Below are 17,083 nucleotides of genomic sequence, written 5' to 3' on the forward strand. Positions count from 1 at the left end.
TATGAAAACGAAATTGGTTCCGGTTGCATCGCTGCGTACTTCTTCGTAAAACTAAAATTAATGGTAAGAGTGCAGTGTAAGCTTAATTAGACATAAAGAAAACATCGAAAGTGTTTCAAACACCTATATTGTTCAAATAATTCTTAATTAATGAATTGATGATATCTGCATTATATTTTTAAAACATCAAACGCATGTGCATGAACAAAAAAAAAAAAAACACCATCTACTTTGTGATTGATGATACTATAATACCTGCATGAAAGGAAACTAATTAGAAAAGTCTAAGAAGTTCTTTCGCATGTTGTAACCATTTGTGCTGTCACAAAACATTTTCTTTTCTAACAATTCTTTACAATATTTTTTCCTTTCTTTTTTTGTTGTCATGTCTGTTGGACTTTTTTTTTACTTTTTCAACCTAATCCAAGCAGACAGAGTCGAGTCCTCCAAAAAAATGAAAGAAAAAAGATATTTGGTTTAGAAAATAGCTACCAAACATCATCAATCAATAAAAATCTCACACTTTTTTGTGTCTCCGACAAGTTCCTTAAGTTTTCTCAATTAGTTTCGGATGATTTAACATGTTTTTGAAGACGAAAACAGAATTAAAAACTTTCGAGGTTAGCAAAGTTATTGGAGTACTAAAGAAGATAAATTGATTTATTTTTTGGAGAAAAAAAAAGTAAAGATTCATGTAGTATTTCTGTTAGTACAAATCAGGTAACATTATGTTTTGCAATGGAAGCTTGTTCTGTATAAGTTTTAGGAAAAAGTGAAAACTTGTTCAGATTGTTATTAAATGGTGATAAGGATTTATTTAGTCAAAAAGTGTTATACTCCAGTCAAAGCGTCATTTGACCTTGCGATGAGAGGCACTGTCTGTTTTTATTTCATGGATCGATGGGGGTATATTTAAAAGGCTTAAACCCAATTTCTCACCACCTGATCATTCTTTTTAGCGGAGTTATTCACAAAAATGCATTTTTTGGGATATTTTACTTCTAAGCTAATAGGTATCTTTGCTCCAGATTGTCGTAGACCAAAAAATAAACATATATTCTCTTCCTTATAATATTTTCTATCGTTGTATGTAATTTCATTGTATTTGAGTGAGTAAATATAAAATGGCAGCCATTTAAAGTCATATTCTTGTTGTTAAAAAACACATTTTTGTCATTATTTCGAAAAAAGCTTATATCATGATTGACATTTTTCTAACCTATCTTGTAACCTATCTCATGTCCTGCATTTTAAAGAAAAAATGAGCTCTTTATCACTAAAGATGGCCGAGCTATTGATAAATGAACGCATGCAAAACCGGTGCGAAAACAATCAAAAATATCGTTTTTTGGGAATAACTCGACTTCAGAATGTCCTACGGCAAAAAATAAAGCAATGAATTGTTCGTTACAACATTTTCTATCAATTTAGTGCACAATCTTTTTGTTGAAACAAATAAAAAATAAGTAATATTAAGACAAAGTCGTTTTTTTGCTTAGCAAACTCTTGCCTTCTTATTTTGCAAACGGTGCGAGTATTGGCTAAGAAAATAAAATATTATTGTAGTCCTATAAATTATCTACAATTTAAAAAAAAAATTAGCTTTCTACGACCCACAAGAGCCGAGCTATTATAATTTTAAGAAAGCATTAATCCGTACGAAAATTCAAAAAAATTTCCTTTGTTTATGATTCGAATACTAGTTCTCAGTGAGAGGGGTTGTTTTCATTGTTTCTTGTTATATATTATAAGAGAATTTGTCTTATGTTTTTTCGTTGGTCATTTGGACCTTTTTTAAAAAATTAATTACTCGGCTCGTGTGGGTCGTAGAGAGCTAATTTTTTTTTTAAATTGTAGATAATTTATAGGACTACAATAATATTTTATTTTCTTAGCCAATACTCGCACCGTTTGCAAAATAATAAGGCAAGAGTTTGCTAAACAAAAAAACGACTTTGTCTTAATATTACTTATTTTTTATTTGTTTCAACAAAAAGATTGTGCACTAAATTGATAGAAAATGTTGTAACGAACAATTCATTGCTTTATTTTTTGCCGTAGGACATTCTGAAGTCGAGTTATTCCCAAAAAACGATATTTTTGATTGTTTTCGCACCGGTTTTGCATGCGTTCATTTATCAATAGCTCGGCCATCTTTAGTGATAAAGAGCTCATTTTTTCTTTAAAATGCAGGACATGAACAGGGCTACAAGATAGGTTAGAAAAATGTCAATCATGACATAAGCTTTTTTCGAAATAATGACAAAAATGTGTTTTTTAACAACAAGAATATGACTTTAAATGGCTGCCATTTTATATTTACTCACTCAAATACAATGAAATTACATACAACGATAGAAAATATTATAAGGAAGAGAATGTATGTTTATTTTTTGGTCTACGACAATCTGGAGCAATGATACCTATTAGCTTAGAAGTAAAATATCCCAAAAAATGCATTTTTGTGAATAACTCCGCTAAAAAGAATGATCAGGTGGTGAGAAATTGGGTTTAAGCCTTTTAAATATACCCCCATCGATCCATGAAATAAAAACAGACAGTGCCTCTCATCGCAAGGTGAGGCCCTTTTTTCCGACGCTTTGACTGGAGTATTAGTCTTTAAAGCCGGTTTACGGACGATGATTTTACGTGATAATGTCATTCATAAGAAAACAGGTTGTGTGCTTTAGAAAAAAAAAAATCATCCAAAAATTATTTAAAAGCTAATAATTTTTATTGTAAAGAACTTAAGCTAAAGATTAAGACCTTACATATTTATGTCTGTATGTTTTGTAGAAAAACGGAATAACTTTATTCATCATTTACAAGAAAAAGCTAAAAAAAATACCTTTTTTTTTTTTTGCTTTTCTCATTATATATCAATTATTTTATATGAAAAGCTTACAAACAAATTACACCATTAAAAATCTAAAAATCTAAAAATAAAATTTATTGAAAACAATCATTTTTCATGGAAAAAGTGCAAAATCAAACTTTTTTTCTTCTAACACCATTAAATGGATTTTTTTTATATTACAAATTTTATAATTTCTGAAAGCTTACTATGTCATCTTTTATATGACGCTTCGATCATATGTATTTCTACGATGCTTACAAAAAGTTAGAATTTTTTAAAGCCAACCATGTCAAAATTAATATTATTACCATGCTCAATAAAGTTAACTAAAATTTGTATCTGTTCTAGATCACAAGAAAAAACGTGTTCAAAAATAGAGCTTATTCTACCGCTATCTCAAAATTGTGAAGACAAAATTGATTGAAATTTTGCACAAATATAGAACTTTTTTATTATCTTTATTTATTATCTATCTATAGTATAAATTTAATTTATTTTTCTGTTGAAGAAAAAAAGATAAAAATAAAAAAACTATTAAAAACGGTCAAAAAACATGGGACAGAAAAAAACTTGTTTTTCCCGTTATTAGGTCAAAAATCATTTAAGAATATACCCCTAATATTTTCTTTAATTTCTTTTGAATGGCATTTTTCAAATTGTCAAAAAAAATTTCAACTACGTATAATAAATATTTTGTCAAAGGTCTACCTCATGTTTTAGTTTTAAAAACTCATTTATAATTTGGTTTTAAAATTTTTTAGAACGTTTTCAATAACATTCTACAACTTTCTATAAAATAGCCACTTTTTTGCAATTTCGTTTTACCCCTATTTACCCTATTAAGTGATGGAATTTTTAAAAATCCTTCATTATTATTCAACCTTAGGTTATTACCTTTCAAATAAGCTATAGAAAATTTTTGTATCTCTTAAAGTTTATTTTTAATTTTTAAATGAAATTTTTGGCGTACTGCTAAAAATTTCAGGTGGAACGGGAGAAAATGGCGTCAGTTTTTCGTGAATGGCGGGGGTTCATCGATTTATTAGACGTTATCAAGTCAAAAAATAAAAAATGCTTTATGTTTTCATACAAAAAGGTTTCATCTATACAAGTATATTTCTTTTATTTTAAGCTGAAAATCTTATATATAAAAATGAGTTCGTTAAGTGTGTGTGGCCGATAAACTCGCGTTTGGCTGGTCCGATTTTGGTAATTTTTTGTTTGTTTGAAAGGTATTAATATGTAGATGGTTTGTATAAAAAAAAAATAATACCTTTTCTTCTATCTTTACGTAGCTGTCAATTTGTACGAGTAAAGAAACACTCTCGCTTTTTAAAAATTTTTGCTTAGCTTAATTTGTAAACAAATTTATTAAGACAGGTTTTCAAAATAATTATAAATTATTATCGTTTAAAGCCTGACTTTGGCATTATTATTAAGAAAACATTATTCAGGATACAGCAAATCGAAAGCGTCGTGCGACATTTAATCCACATGTGTAAGCTGATGGTGGAATAAACCTAATCAGGAAAATTCTTTACTATATTTAAGTGTTTTTGTTTGGTCAGCAAAACAAACTTTAAGTTAAAAAGTGTGACCATTTCTACATACATATTTCCATATTCAATTCTTAATTGTTTGTGATTTTTAACGTAAAATGGGAAACATTAAACGGTAAACTATAAAAGTTGTATGCGATTTGACAGATTTTTAATTTTGAATGGTGATGGAGAGGGAATAAATTGAGGCTTAAATGTTTTAGAGATCTTAAAGTTGTTTAATAAAATAATGAAAGTTGATGAATTTCTGATTAGGTTGATGAATTTCTGATCAGCAAAGGAAAATTTCGCCAGGAAGAGAAACAGACGGGGGGCTTAACCAGGACAACTTTCTTTACATGTTGTTGCAGCTTGAAAATCTTAAGATCAGACTACAATGCCTAAATTTAAAACCGATAGTTTGTCCTTCAGTCGGCACACGGGTGCGAATTTGGCTGCACACACATGAAATGTTTAATCAAATTCTAATCTTCGGTCTTATTTTTACGAATAAAACACGGGCACAACTTGGAATGTTTGCTCCAAATCATGCAGAGCAAGATTTTCTTGATCAAGTGGAAGGACGATTGCATTGAATTAAAAATGTTTGAGTAAACTAATGTGCCGAAGTTAAACAAGGTGTGATAATTCAGAGTTTGGGTTTGTGTTTTTCATATGCACCTGGTTCCTGATGGTACGGGGAAAACATTCATTGCAACATCTAAAAAATAAAAAAGCACTGCCTCTGGCTTCTTCTGGAATTAATGCTACGCTATTAAATGGTAACAATACAGCTCACTCTGTTCTTAAGTTGCCTTTAAAACACCTATATGTTATAAATATTTCAAAAGAATTGGCAATGACCAAAGTTTTGCAACAGTGTCAGGTTATTGTGTTGATGAGACCACAATGGCGCACTTAAAATCAGTTGAAGCTTTAGATTTCACATTGATGGATTTGCGATAAAGTCAAAAAATATTGGAACAATGTTCGTGTATAAATAAAAAACTATAGGGGAAGTGGGGGCAAGAGCGCCTATGGGGGCAAGACCGTATTTGTACTACGTTGTATGAAAAAAAGTAAAATTGGCAACACTTGCAATAATAAACACGTGTTTTTTAATATGATCGATCACGTCTGTAAATTTAGCAAGTTCAGTTGAGGCGGAGAAGAATTACTGTAAATTTTGTGATTTTTCATCAAATTATTATCGTTCAGTGAAAAGTCGGTTGTATTTTTAAATAAAAATTTTTAGCCTACACAAATTAGTTGACACAATTACAAGTGAAAACTATGTATTTAATTACCCGACGGAGTTATTGAATTCTTTCGATTAACCAGGAACTCCGCAATAGGAGCGCAAATTATATTATCATGATATAATATCAATCAACCTAAGCTTTGTAATGGTACCAGACTTCGCGTAAAGAATTGAATGGCAACTCTGATTGCAGCTAACATTTTGTGTGGGAAAATTCAAAGAATAAGATGTTTTGATTCATCGCATTTAAATGATTCCGTCGGACTTGCTTTTTGATTTCAAACATTCGTTTTAAATATAAATAAAGCGCAAAGTCCATTGTTGAAAATATAAGGTATTGATCTAACTAAAAAACATTAGAATAAATTGAGAAATGTTCACTGCAAAAAATATAAATTCACTTTTTCGGTTTTAAATTATTTTCACATAGGTTCAATGTTTTTCATAAATGCACTCAGCGAAGCGGGTGGGGTTAGCTAGTATTTAACAAAAAAGGCAATGCAATTCGTAGAACCATTTTGATAGAAAAAATTATAACATACCTACTTTAAATGTTAAGAGAAGCATGAAAATTAAAAATAATTAATTGTAGTGTACAATGTGTTGTTAATAGGATTATCATTAAACACATATTTTGTCTAATGATAACATTACCGAATCCTTATCATATCAAATAAGGGTAAAACACAAGTCCGATTTTTTTTAACTTAATTTATAACCTTTTTGTGCACTCTGTTTTGCGGGATTAAGTTGAAAAAGTTCTTCTCATTTGTCTAGCCCAACTACTAGGTACCTAAATCCCCCACAGTGTGCAAATTAACCTATTAAATTGTTCTTTTTTTAATTGTCCCTTATTCTAACGTTCTTAAGATGAATAGACGCCGCTTAAACCATAAATAAATCCTTGTTCTAAATTAAAAAAAAAAGATGAAAAAACTTTTTTAAGTGATATGGATTACATAAGGATTGAAGAGTTCTCTAAATAATGATGTCTTAAATGGTGATAAATGTGAAAAAGAATAAAGTTGATAACATTTTCTTTCATTTCTTTTAAATGCAAAAGACAGTTAAGAAATCATTAAGTACTCACAGTTTACTTGGATAAAAATATGTTTGCTGATTGACTTATCAATTATTTTTAGTACCTACATGATAATCGATTACAATTATTTTTTATATTATCAACACCTTTTGTTCTCACAGAACAGGTGGCTAATTGCATATAGAAAAAAACCTATCAAATAAGTAACAAAGTGGCAATTATTTTATAAATTACAATTTTTTTCTTGTTTGAGACATGATATTTAAAAAAATTAACTGACCAGGGAGATGAAGCCCTTTGTTAAGTGCTAAAATTACATTGACTTCTTATACCTATTGCTACTATGTATACTGCAAGTTTTTGCAAGTACATATTTTCTATTTTTTTATTATTGTAATTCATTGTTCGTATTTTGTTCTTCATTGTTCGGTCACTTAAATCTTTTGTTCGTTATTTGTTTGTTAATAAAAAAATTTACTAATTTTTCACTACTTTTCAATACCAAACAATTTTTCTTTTATAATTTACAGAATTTTGGAGCCCGAAACTTGGCACATACAGAATTTCGACTTCAAGCCGTTTTTGAGGTCTTTCCATAGATTGGGTTAAACTCTCAACTATTCCATTTAAAATCGTTTCTAGCTCCTCTTCAGTTTCGATTTTTGGAGTGTTTAAAGCATCAAAGACTTTGGCGGAGCTAACGGCTCATGCTTGTGAAAGTGAGGTAGGTGTAGTTAAGTTCTTCCTCAGCAAATAGGTTATTGGAACGTCTTCCGATGGACCACCACCAGTTTTTTTTGAATTCCATTAAATTAGTACTTAATTTTTTCTTGGCACGATATTTAAAATATGTCCTAACCTTAATAAAAAATACAATTTCAAAGAAAAAACACATTCTCTTCTCTATGTTGTAAATTGTAGATAATACATGTTCCGTATTTGGCTCATATCCCTTTTCCAAATCCTTGTGGCCCGCATTATATGTGAACATCGACTTTAATTTTGTTTGTTTTGGTTTTTATTATCTTTACATTTAACTTAATAAAAGATACCAACATTAAATATTTTTAAAGAAGTCAAATATGTTGTATTTATCAAACTGTGAAGTGAAAAATAGACCATAGTGATAGGGTAACGTGAAGCAAAATCATGACAATCACGTTTACGATTATTATTTTTACTTGCGATATAGGTACATGATACATACTATCATGTTATGCATTCGTAAAAAAAAAGTTGAAGTAACAATTTTCCATGACATTACGATGATAGCGAATACCAAAAAAAAATGGGTCCCGGATGTCCGTATATCTGTCTGTCAAAGCTACAGCCTAAGAGGATTTGATGGACCAAAACACCGATTTTAGTTGAGTTGAAATTTTTCGAAAACGGCTCCAACGATTTTGTGAAAAAATTTCAAATGTAAGTCTTAAGACAAGGTCTATTTTTCAATAATTTATTTTTTTGGAAATCATTATTATTAACGGTACCTGCCATAGAACCGGTTTTTTTTTTAAATCTGATTTGCTCCGAAACTACAAGTTCGATTCCAACCCAATTTTTTGTAAAACAGCATTTATATAATTTAATATTAGCCAAAAATAAAACTTTGAAAAAAATTATTTATGGATAAAAAAAAAAAATTGAAAATTTTGTTGGAAAAATCAATCAAAACCGAAAATTGAATTTTTTTGAAACTTTGATTTTAGATGTTGTTTGGTAATTTATTCAAATTGGCATCAAATTTTTTTTTTATTTTTTTTTTTAAATAATGATTTTTAAAAAAAAGGTTTTTTAAAAAACGGTTCTAATTTGATTTTTTTTTCTAAAAATGCTTCTTAATAAAAGAAATGGAACTACATACTTGCTTTGGAGCTCACTTTGATTTCATATGTTGTTTTTTTTTATTTGAAAAACGAGTTTTAAGTTTCCAGTCGCGCATTTTATTTTGATTGATCGTTTCAGAAATTACGAAATCAGTAGAAAAATTGACAATGCTTGAATGTTTGAAAATTGTAAATTCTACAGGTCAAAAAAATATTTCTTGCCCAAAATTTGCAAAAAAAAAAAAACAAAATATGCCATTTTACTACAAATCGTAAAGTTTTTGTCACACAGTGTTATTAACGGTTAGGTAAGGTTAGGTTATAGTGGCTGTCTGGCAAAGAACCCGACATTTACACCCTTATGGGTCCATTGTGATACCACAAAAGACTAACAAGTTAGGAATTCACTATAGCTGAAAGTTATAACTGGTACTTGTCACTGCTTAAACTTTAAGTAACTATTGTACTCAAAAAATATTCATCCTCTCTAAAAAAGACAGGGCTACATTAAATTCAGCACCCAAATCCAAATAAATTTAAACTGCTCTCTGGAGGTCTGTTTAAATTTATAAATCCAGACGTAAAATTCATTTTCACAGTGTTTAGTTGCTTTGTCAAGTATTTTGAAAAGGCAAAATAAAGATAAATGCAAATAGTACAAAATCTATTGAATAATCACATAATTTTTTTGAGTGAATAATAAGAACAAAAAATTAAATAAATAAATAAAAATTAGAGCACGTATACGCCACAGTGCCATTGGCCAAAGTAGAAATAATGTAAATTACAACTTTGGCTTACAAAAAAATTGTACCGTATATAAATAAAATCTTCATATTCTTTCTCGTCAATGTTAATTGATAAACAGGAAAATAAAATGCTTTTAAAAATAAACCAAGTGTTTTAAAAAAATTCTTCAGCCTTGTATTTTTATTTTATATATTTAAAATATTACAAGAAAAAAAAAAAAAAACAAAAATGTACAAACCAAACATGAAACAAAACACTGCCATCCAATTTGAAGCCATTCATAAATGTTTATACAGAAAACACATTTATTTTTCAATAAGATACATTCATTTTGTAAAGATCAAAGTCTGGTCCCAAATGAGCCCTTAAAAGCTTGATGTCTTTGAAGAAACACTGGCGGATGATAAGCCTACCCACAGCTGCATTTAGCTTGTAAGTAGCCTAAAAAAAGGACGTAAATGATTATGCATTTGCATCTCTGAATATTTTCAGAGTTTAAGTTCCATTGAAAACTACTTTGTCTTAAGTCACCTAGATCAGGTATCTTATATTACTAAACCTGCTTGTACCTTATACAACTCGTTTTAGAATTTGTCTTTGTCAAAAATTTAGATAATGTGACGTAAAAGTTTTCCGTCACACTCTCTAGACTTAACATTTTTTCCCGACACGTTGCTGTTGTCGTGAAAAGTCCAAGTCCAAGATAATCTGCCTTAAATTGAGATGAACTTTTTTTCAAATTTTTATTTTATTTCTTTTTTTTTATTAGCAAACAAGTTATCCTATTGCCATTTGCATATTTCCCTGATATCGAAACACTCCGCAGAACAAAGACTGCACACAAAGTGAGCAAGAATGCTTTTGCAGGAAAGTTTTATACTTTATTCCTGTTGAGGGAACAAAAGGATTTATTTAGAGAATGTAGGGCAATATTTGCATTTCATTGGGCGACATAGCATAGTGATACTTTTTCTTTTAAAGTTTTCCTGTTATCGCACTGAATTACTTGATTTTTTTTTTAATAGAAAACAAAAAAAAATGTAAGAAAAACACTGGGAAACATCAAAAGAGGAAGAGTGTGAGAACGAACGAAGTTTTTCCTCTTAGTGAAAACAAAACTTAGGAATTTTTTTTTTCTTGGCTTGTTTTTATTTACAAGTTGCTTATCTTTCTGAATATGATATTAAAAAAAAAAATATTTTGACTACGAGTTTTTTTTTTTATTTCTTGGCATAACTTACGAACGAAATTATTTATTTTAAAAAATGTGCATAAAGCATTATTGTGTTGGTATAAAATATGTTTAAATATTTGAAATTGAGTGTGATTTTAATGATGGTTGATAACATAAAGGGTATTCCATTTTCTATCGTCACTGGTGGGTCCCTTGTACGATGAATTAATTGTTTCCCTTTCAAATTTTACTCATAATAATTGTTCAATGTCTATTAGAAATTTATAATGCCAGTAGCAGAATTGTTTTATTCATTAACCTACGCAAAGCAAATTATGACAACATTCCGGCGAGGGAAAAATGTGATATCAGGTAGTTCTCTACAAAAAAAATTTCGCAGCTTCTAAATATAAAACAAATTAACATTTAGTACAGGTAAAATAGTAAATACATAAAATCAAAAAATAAAAAAAAAAATTGTTACACTCATGAAACTTGGCACAATGTTTGCTTTTGGGAGAAGAGCCAAGAATAAAAAAAGTCTATAAAAAAAAGTTGTTTGGAAGGGTGTTTTTTCGCGGACAAGAGGGAAAGGGTGAAGCTCAAAAGTATAGCGAAAGGGTGTTATTTTTAAGAAATGATGAAATTCGGAATTAGTACCACAAAAACTGGGAAAAAATTAGTACACCAATGAAAATTGGTAAAAATGTTTCATCTATAACAGAAACCAAGAACCCAAACAGTCTATACAAATATTTTAGGTTAAAAGGTGTTTTTTTTTTTTTTGGGAAAAAGGGAAAATCCGATAAGACCGATAAAATCAATGGTATTAAAGTAACCCTTACGAAATTTATTAAATATGTTGTCTTTCTCATAGGTATTATGAATAAAAATAGTTTATACATATTTTTTTCACGTGAAAGAGTGTTTTTTTTTTTGTTGTAGAGAAAATATGGGTATATTTGAAAAAGTAAGTAATAAACTAGAGTTATACTAGTGGTGCCCTATTGAAATTTGGCAATTATGTTACTTTTGAGATAAGAAACAAGAATCTAAAGTTTCTATAAGAATATCATGGTTAAAAGGGTGTTTTTTTTTTGAGTGAATACAAAGATTATGGCTCACCATAATAAAATTAGGTGAAAGGGTGTTTTTTTTCGAAGAGACAGTAAAATCTGTAATTGGTCCCAAAAAGCCTATTAAAAGTAATCTTAGTATTTAGTATCAGAGTTTCTTAAAACGTTTTTGTACAAAAATTTTCATAAAAATCGTAAGTGTCGTTTACGAGAAAACTGTTCTATGGCAAGTACCGTCAGTAACTCTACAATTTTATTTTACTTTATTTGCCACGTCAAATCCGTTTTTGAAAAAAAAACGATCATTTAGTCAACCATTTCGATCATATGGCAAGGAACGTTAATTTTGGTGCTTAAAATAAAACTGGAATTTCCCCTCTAGGTAATCACAAAAAACCTCAACTTTCAAGAAAGAAAATAGCTTCACTGATTTAGGCTGCAGCTCAAAATAAACAGATAGACAAACAGCATATAAAGTTGATTATTTTGGCGTAATATTGTTGCTACAAGAAATAGCATAAAAAAGGTCTTAAAGTGTATTTTACTACTTTGGTACTTTTTGGTCTTTGTTTTAAATTTGTTTAACTTTTTTTCATTGAATATGAACACATACATATAACTCCAAGAGCGAACATCTTTTTGACATCAATTTTAGTTTAATTTCTATTTCTAGCTTATACAGTTTTGAAAAAGAAGATTCTATTATCGCTTATTCTGTCCACCATTTTGAGTAGTAAAAAGTTGGAAGATTTTTCGTATTCTCATACTAATATACTACTGTGTCCAAAATTTTCGTTAAGAAATGGCCTTGTAAATGTTTTTTGACGCAATAAAGCACACAATGTACCACTGTGCGGGTCGAGCAGAATGATAAATATTCAAAACCATCTTGACCGACAGACTTTTCAGCGAGTTCACAACTTTCACTGATTGTGTCAACTTCATTTTTAGGTACTTCTTATTTGGTAAAAATAAAAACTTACCAAATAGTCCATACAAATATCGTAAAAGTGGGAATTTTGCCATATTTCGGCAAATTTCAAAACGCCGGAATTACCGAAGTCCTTACTCAATTTGAACAATATTTTTTCAACTTAAAAGGGGTATTCATGAAACCGCGTAAACATGGTAAAATGTTAAATGTAGGAAACGAGCTGTCAAAATTTTTATTGAAAAACTTTGCCAAAATATTGTAAACATTCCCGCACATGGAAGGTAAACTTTTCCATTTTGCGATGTGGTTAAGTCTACCCTGTTTCAGGACTACCCCTAATATTTAGCTCATAAAAGAGTTGTCTAAAACTATAATATTAAAAAAATAAGATGTTAGGGTGGTCAAATTTTTTTCTTAAAACAATTTTTAAACAAATTTTTTAAGCTTTATGTCCGTTTCGGAGGCAGAAGATATAGACCGATTGTGGTTGTTTCTTAAACCCTCCTTAATCTTCACCATTTGACATTCGAAAAAAAAAAAACAGTTTTTCCACCCACCCTAATGTGTAGTGTATGAACCTATAATAAGGCTTTGTTTTTCTCCAATCAAAGAACACAAAGTAAAAGTAGTACCCACCCTTTGGTCGAATATTTAATAGAGCCAGAGATTTGGGTTCGTATCCTCCACCAACTAAAAATATTTTTTCCTTGCCTCTTTGCAAGAAATTGACAAAGCCTCCAAAAGTATCAGTGTCATGAAAAACTCCATCTCTGTTTATCCGTTTAGATTTGACGATAAATTTTAGGTCCATTTCATCCTTGCAAACTAATAAAAAGCTCACAATTACGGTTGAGTGTTCTTAGTCACTAGTCCTTGCTCCTTAATAAAGCATAGTGGCAAAAATTACTTTTTTTAAGAAACACATAACGTGCTAATTACCTAATATTGAAGTTTAAATTTTTAATTAATTTGATATTATGTAGGTAGTTGTTTTCATTTCACCCTCTTGCAGTTATGGCTATACAAACCTCCTTTAAAAAATAAAAAAAAACATCAAGAAAGTGGTTCAAAATAAAAACAGCATAAAATTGCACCCTTTTTCTTCAGAATACCTATATTATTGATTATATACCTATTTCTAGACACCTTTAAGACAACATTTTATTGGATAAACAGCACTGTTTATTTGTCTTTTTAATACACATAAATGTATGTCAAAACGCAAAAAAAAAAACAATTCCCATCATCAAAAGCCGAGGTAAAATTCGTGGTATTCAACTTCAACAAGTATCTACTTCCACCTGCAAAGTAATAAAAATGGTAGGTATACCTTATGTTCAATCCAATAACAAAAATCCAACCACTTAAACTTCTTGTCACGTTAACGGCTTGAGAAATCCCAAATAGCATTTTAGAAAAACTAATTTTACTTCTTTTTCCCTTTTACAAAACGCAACCGTCTGATTGACGTCAAAAACAAACACCGGCCGAAGAAGTTTGATCAATAAAAAAATCAAGGAACTATAAACACAAATTCTCAATACTGGGTTGTCAATTTTTGAGCAGTTGTATCCTAAAAATGGTCCGAGTAACCCAAACGGAAGACGAAATTAAAATCGTTATCGAACTGAATCGTTTGCTAAGCAGAAGACCGGATATTGTGTTATTGCCGAAATATTTGAAATTCAATAACCCTCCAATATTCTTTGAACGCCATCTAACAAACGAAATTGATGAAGCTGAGAGTTTTTGCAAAATATACAAAAGCGAAGCTCGTATTGTTTTAATTAAAAAAACAAAAGGACTTTGGCCTGATGTTTTTCAAAAACTTACCAAAGAAGAACTCTCCCGCAAACGCATTGAAATCTCAGACCTCATCATCGAAAGGAATAAGGAAAAGGACAAACAGGCTATCGAGAGATATGAGCAGAAAAAACGAGCTGAAATCGACAGGGAGATACGAAGGGATACGGAAATAAGAGAACGTGTTAAAACTTTTGAAAGTCAAGAATGCCGACAAGCAATGATGTTGGGTGTGAAAAAGGAAGCATTCGTTAAGCCCCATGATGAGAAAAAAATTGAAAGGCAAAGAGTGTTAAGTGCAAACATAGTTAATTCAAGGCCGAAAATAAAGCAACCGGTGGAAATACGTGCAACTGGAAAAATCAATTTTAACTTTTCTCAGTTTACTTCAAAGACACCAAAGAGGGAATCACAGGATGAGCAGAATTGCCCTCAAACAAGTAGTTTGGATTAATTTTATTTTTATACAAAATACCTTTTTTCCAATAAATTTTCCAAATTTTATAATTCGAAAGTGTTTGTCCTTCATTCTTTTTTTATTATTTACATATTTTTGTGAATACACTAAAAAAAAGTTGCTTGTTGTTTTGTGGAACCAAGTATTTGGTTTATGGAGCTACTGTCCCATATCGGTTGAATTATGAAATTCAATATATGTATGAAATTCGCGATATGGCGAAATGGTGACAAAGCGAAATGGTGACATAGCGACAGGGTTCGGACTTTACTTCAATCGAAGTATGTAGATTTACTTCGATTTTGGGAAACAAATAAAATCTACAATGGCCGGAAAAAGTATTTTGACAAAATGAACCTTTTTCTAACTGATGAGAATAATCTGTTATTATTATTTTTTTAGGGAAAAAAATATTTTGACAAACGCTCTTTTTCAACGTTGGTAAGGTAAGATAATGCATTTTTCTTGTTTCAAGCCCGTATAAAACTGACAGACTTGTTAAGGCCCCGATATGTAAAAAATTGGGCAAAACGCCGGAACTTAACATTGAAATTACCTAGTGCATCTTCTGTTGCAAGTCATATTTTGGGTGTGTCTGTTAAAAAATCTGTGGAGAACTGAATTTATCGCGGGAAACTAAAAATTACCAAATATGAAAACACAAAAATATAATTATACTATTCAAAATTTACCATAAATGGACAAAAAATAAAAAAATACACAAAAAAAAATACAACCACTAGATTAGAAAGGTTTTTTGGAAAAGATCATTATAAAAAAGTAAAGAAAAATAATTTTGTTGAAAAATAATTTTTTTTAGAATAAATTTTTGTAAATCTAAGAGTTTAATTTGAAATCTACTTCCGAAATTTTGGATCTACTCCACTTTTTTTTCAAATTTGCTTCGAAATTTTGAAACTGAAGTCCGAACCCTGCATAGCGACATGTCGCGAAATGATGACATGGCAACACAGCGATATGACGAAATGGTGACATGGCGACTTAGCGATAAGCTGACATGATGCCATGGTGACATAGCGATATGACGAGATGGTGACAAAGTGACATGGCGAAATGGTGACATAGCGACATAGCGAAATGGTGATATAGCGAAATGGTAACATGGCAACATAGCGAAATGATGACATGCTGACATGGCACCTTAGTGATATGGCGAAATGATGACATGGCGAAATAGCGACATGGTGACATGGCGACATGACGACATGGCGACATATCGATTTGGCGAATGGAGAAGAAGACTGGCAATCTCTTATCATTTTAAAAACGATAAAAAAAAAGTTTTGACTTAAACTTTTTAAGTGACCCAGAAAAAATATTAATGAATAATTTATAATTATAAGAAAAATGCATTCAGCATTCTGGTGCCGGTTTTTCTGTTCAAATTAGTGGTTTATTACTCTAGATATACTTAACTTATACATACAAATTAATACCTACTTTTCACGAGTCGACTCGTCTGAACGAAAACCGCAGGTGACTAAACTGACAATCCCCATAGAAGAATCCTAGTCAACTTCAGCCTTGAGATATATTGTGCCGTTTAAATCGACTCGTGGAAAGGCAGCATAAAAATTGACGTTTTCATCTTCTGATTTTCAAATCTAGAGTTTTTCAACTTTAGATATTGCGCATTTTCGAAAACTCGTTGCCTCGTGCGTCTTTTTTCAAAATCGTAACATTGCTTCAAACAATTTTGTTGTTTGAAATTTTTAAAATCGTCAACGAAATGCATCTGCTCCCTGATCTTAGGTTTCAGGCTACTAAGATTTTTAAAACTTTTTTAAAGGCACGAATTTTGGAAAATAAAAAATGTAAATTAAACATAAAATTCGTTTTTCCATGGAATAAAACTATTTTCTTAAATAAATTTAGACTACAAAACACTGTTGCCAGAGCCAGCTATTTATCGCCAAACATGCTCCTTGAACTTTTAAATCACTTCTTAAAATTTTGAATTGGAGATTTAAGGCTCCTTTAATATCAAAGCATTTTACAGCAAAAATCCACCAAAAATGTGAACAGACAACCAAGTTGCGTAGATTTTTCAAAAAATAAACAGCTTGATTTCCTTCATTTATGCATTTTTAGTGTTTGTTTTTTTGAAATTTTATTTTTTATTCATAATTTTTAGAAAAATTTCTTTGATTTTCAATTTTTCGAAAACAGTGAATCGAAAAATTAAAAATCAAAAAAATTAATGAAAAAATTTGGGTTTAATTTATATAAAAGTCTAGTCTTTCTTTTGTCAAAAAATGTAAATTTTCAATTAATTAAATCATTAAGTGCAATAGATATTGAAAAAATTGAAACACAGAAGAAAACTACAAAAAAAGGTGATGAT

The 17,083-nt window shown here is 30.0% G+C and overlaps 1 protein-coding gene across 1 annotated transcript; it reads left to right on the top strand.

Moving 5' to 3' along the window:
- Positions 1-13,888: 13,888 nt before the first annotated feature.
- LOC129906052 (uncharacterized) lies at positions 13,889-14,775 on the top strand. Its single transcript, XM_055981682.1, has one exon. It carries the CDS (start codon positions 14,038-14,040, stop codon positions 14,713-14,715), a length of 678 nt encoding a protein of 225 aa, XP_055837657.1. The 5' UTR covers positions 13,889-14,037; the 3' UTR covers positions 14,716-14,775.
- The last annotated feature ends 2,308 nt before the right edge of the window (positions 14,776-17,083 follow it).

Source organism: Episyrphus balteatus, chromosome 1 (assembly GCF_945859705.1).
Source record: "Episyrphus balteatus chromosome 1, idEpiBalt1.1, whole genome shotgun sequence".
Taxonomy (NCBI): Eukaryota; Metazoa; Arthropoda; class Insecta; order Diptera; family Syrphidae; genus Episyrphus; species Episyrphus balteatus.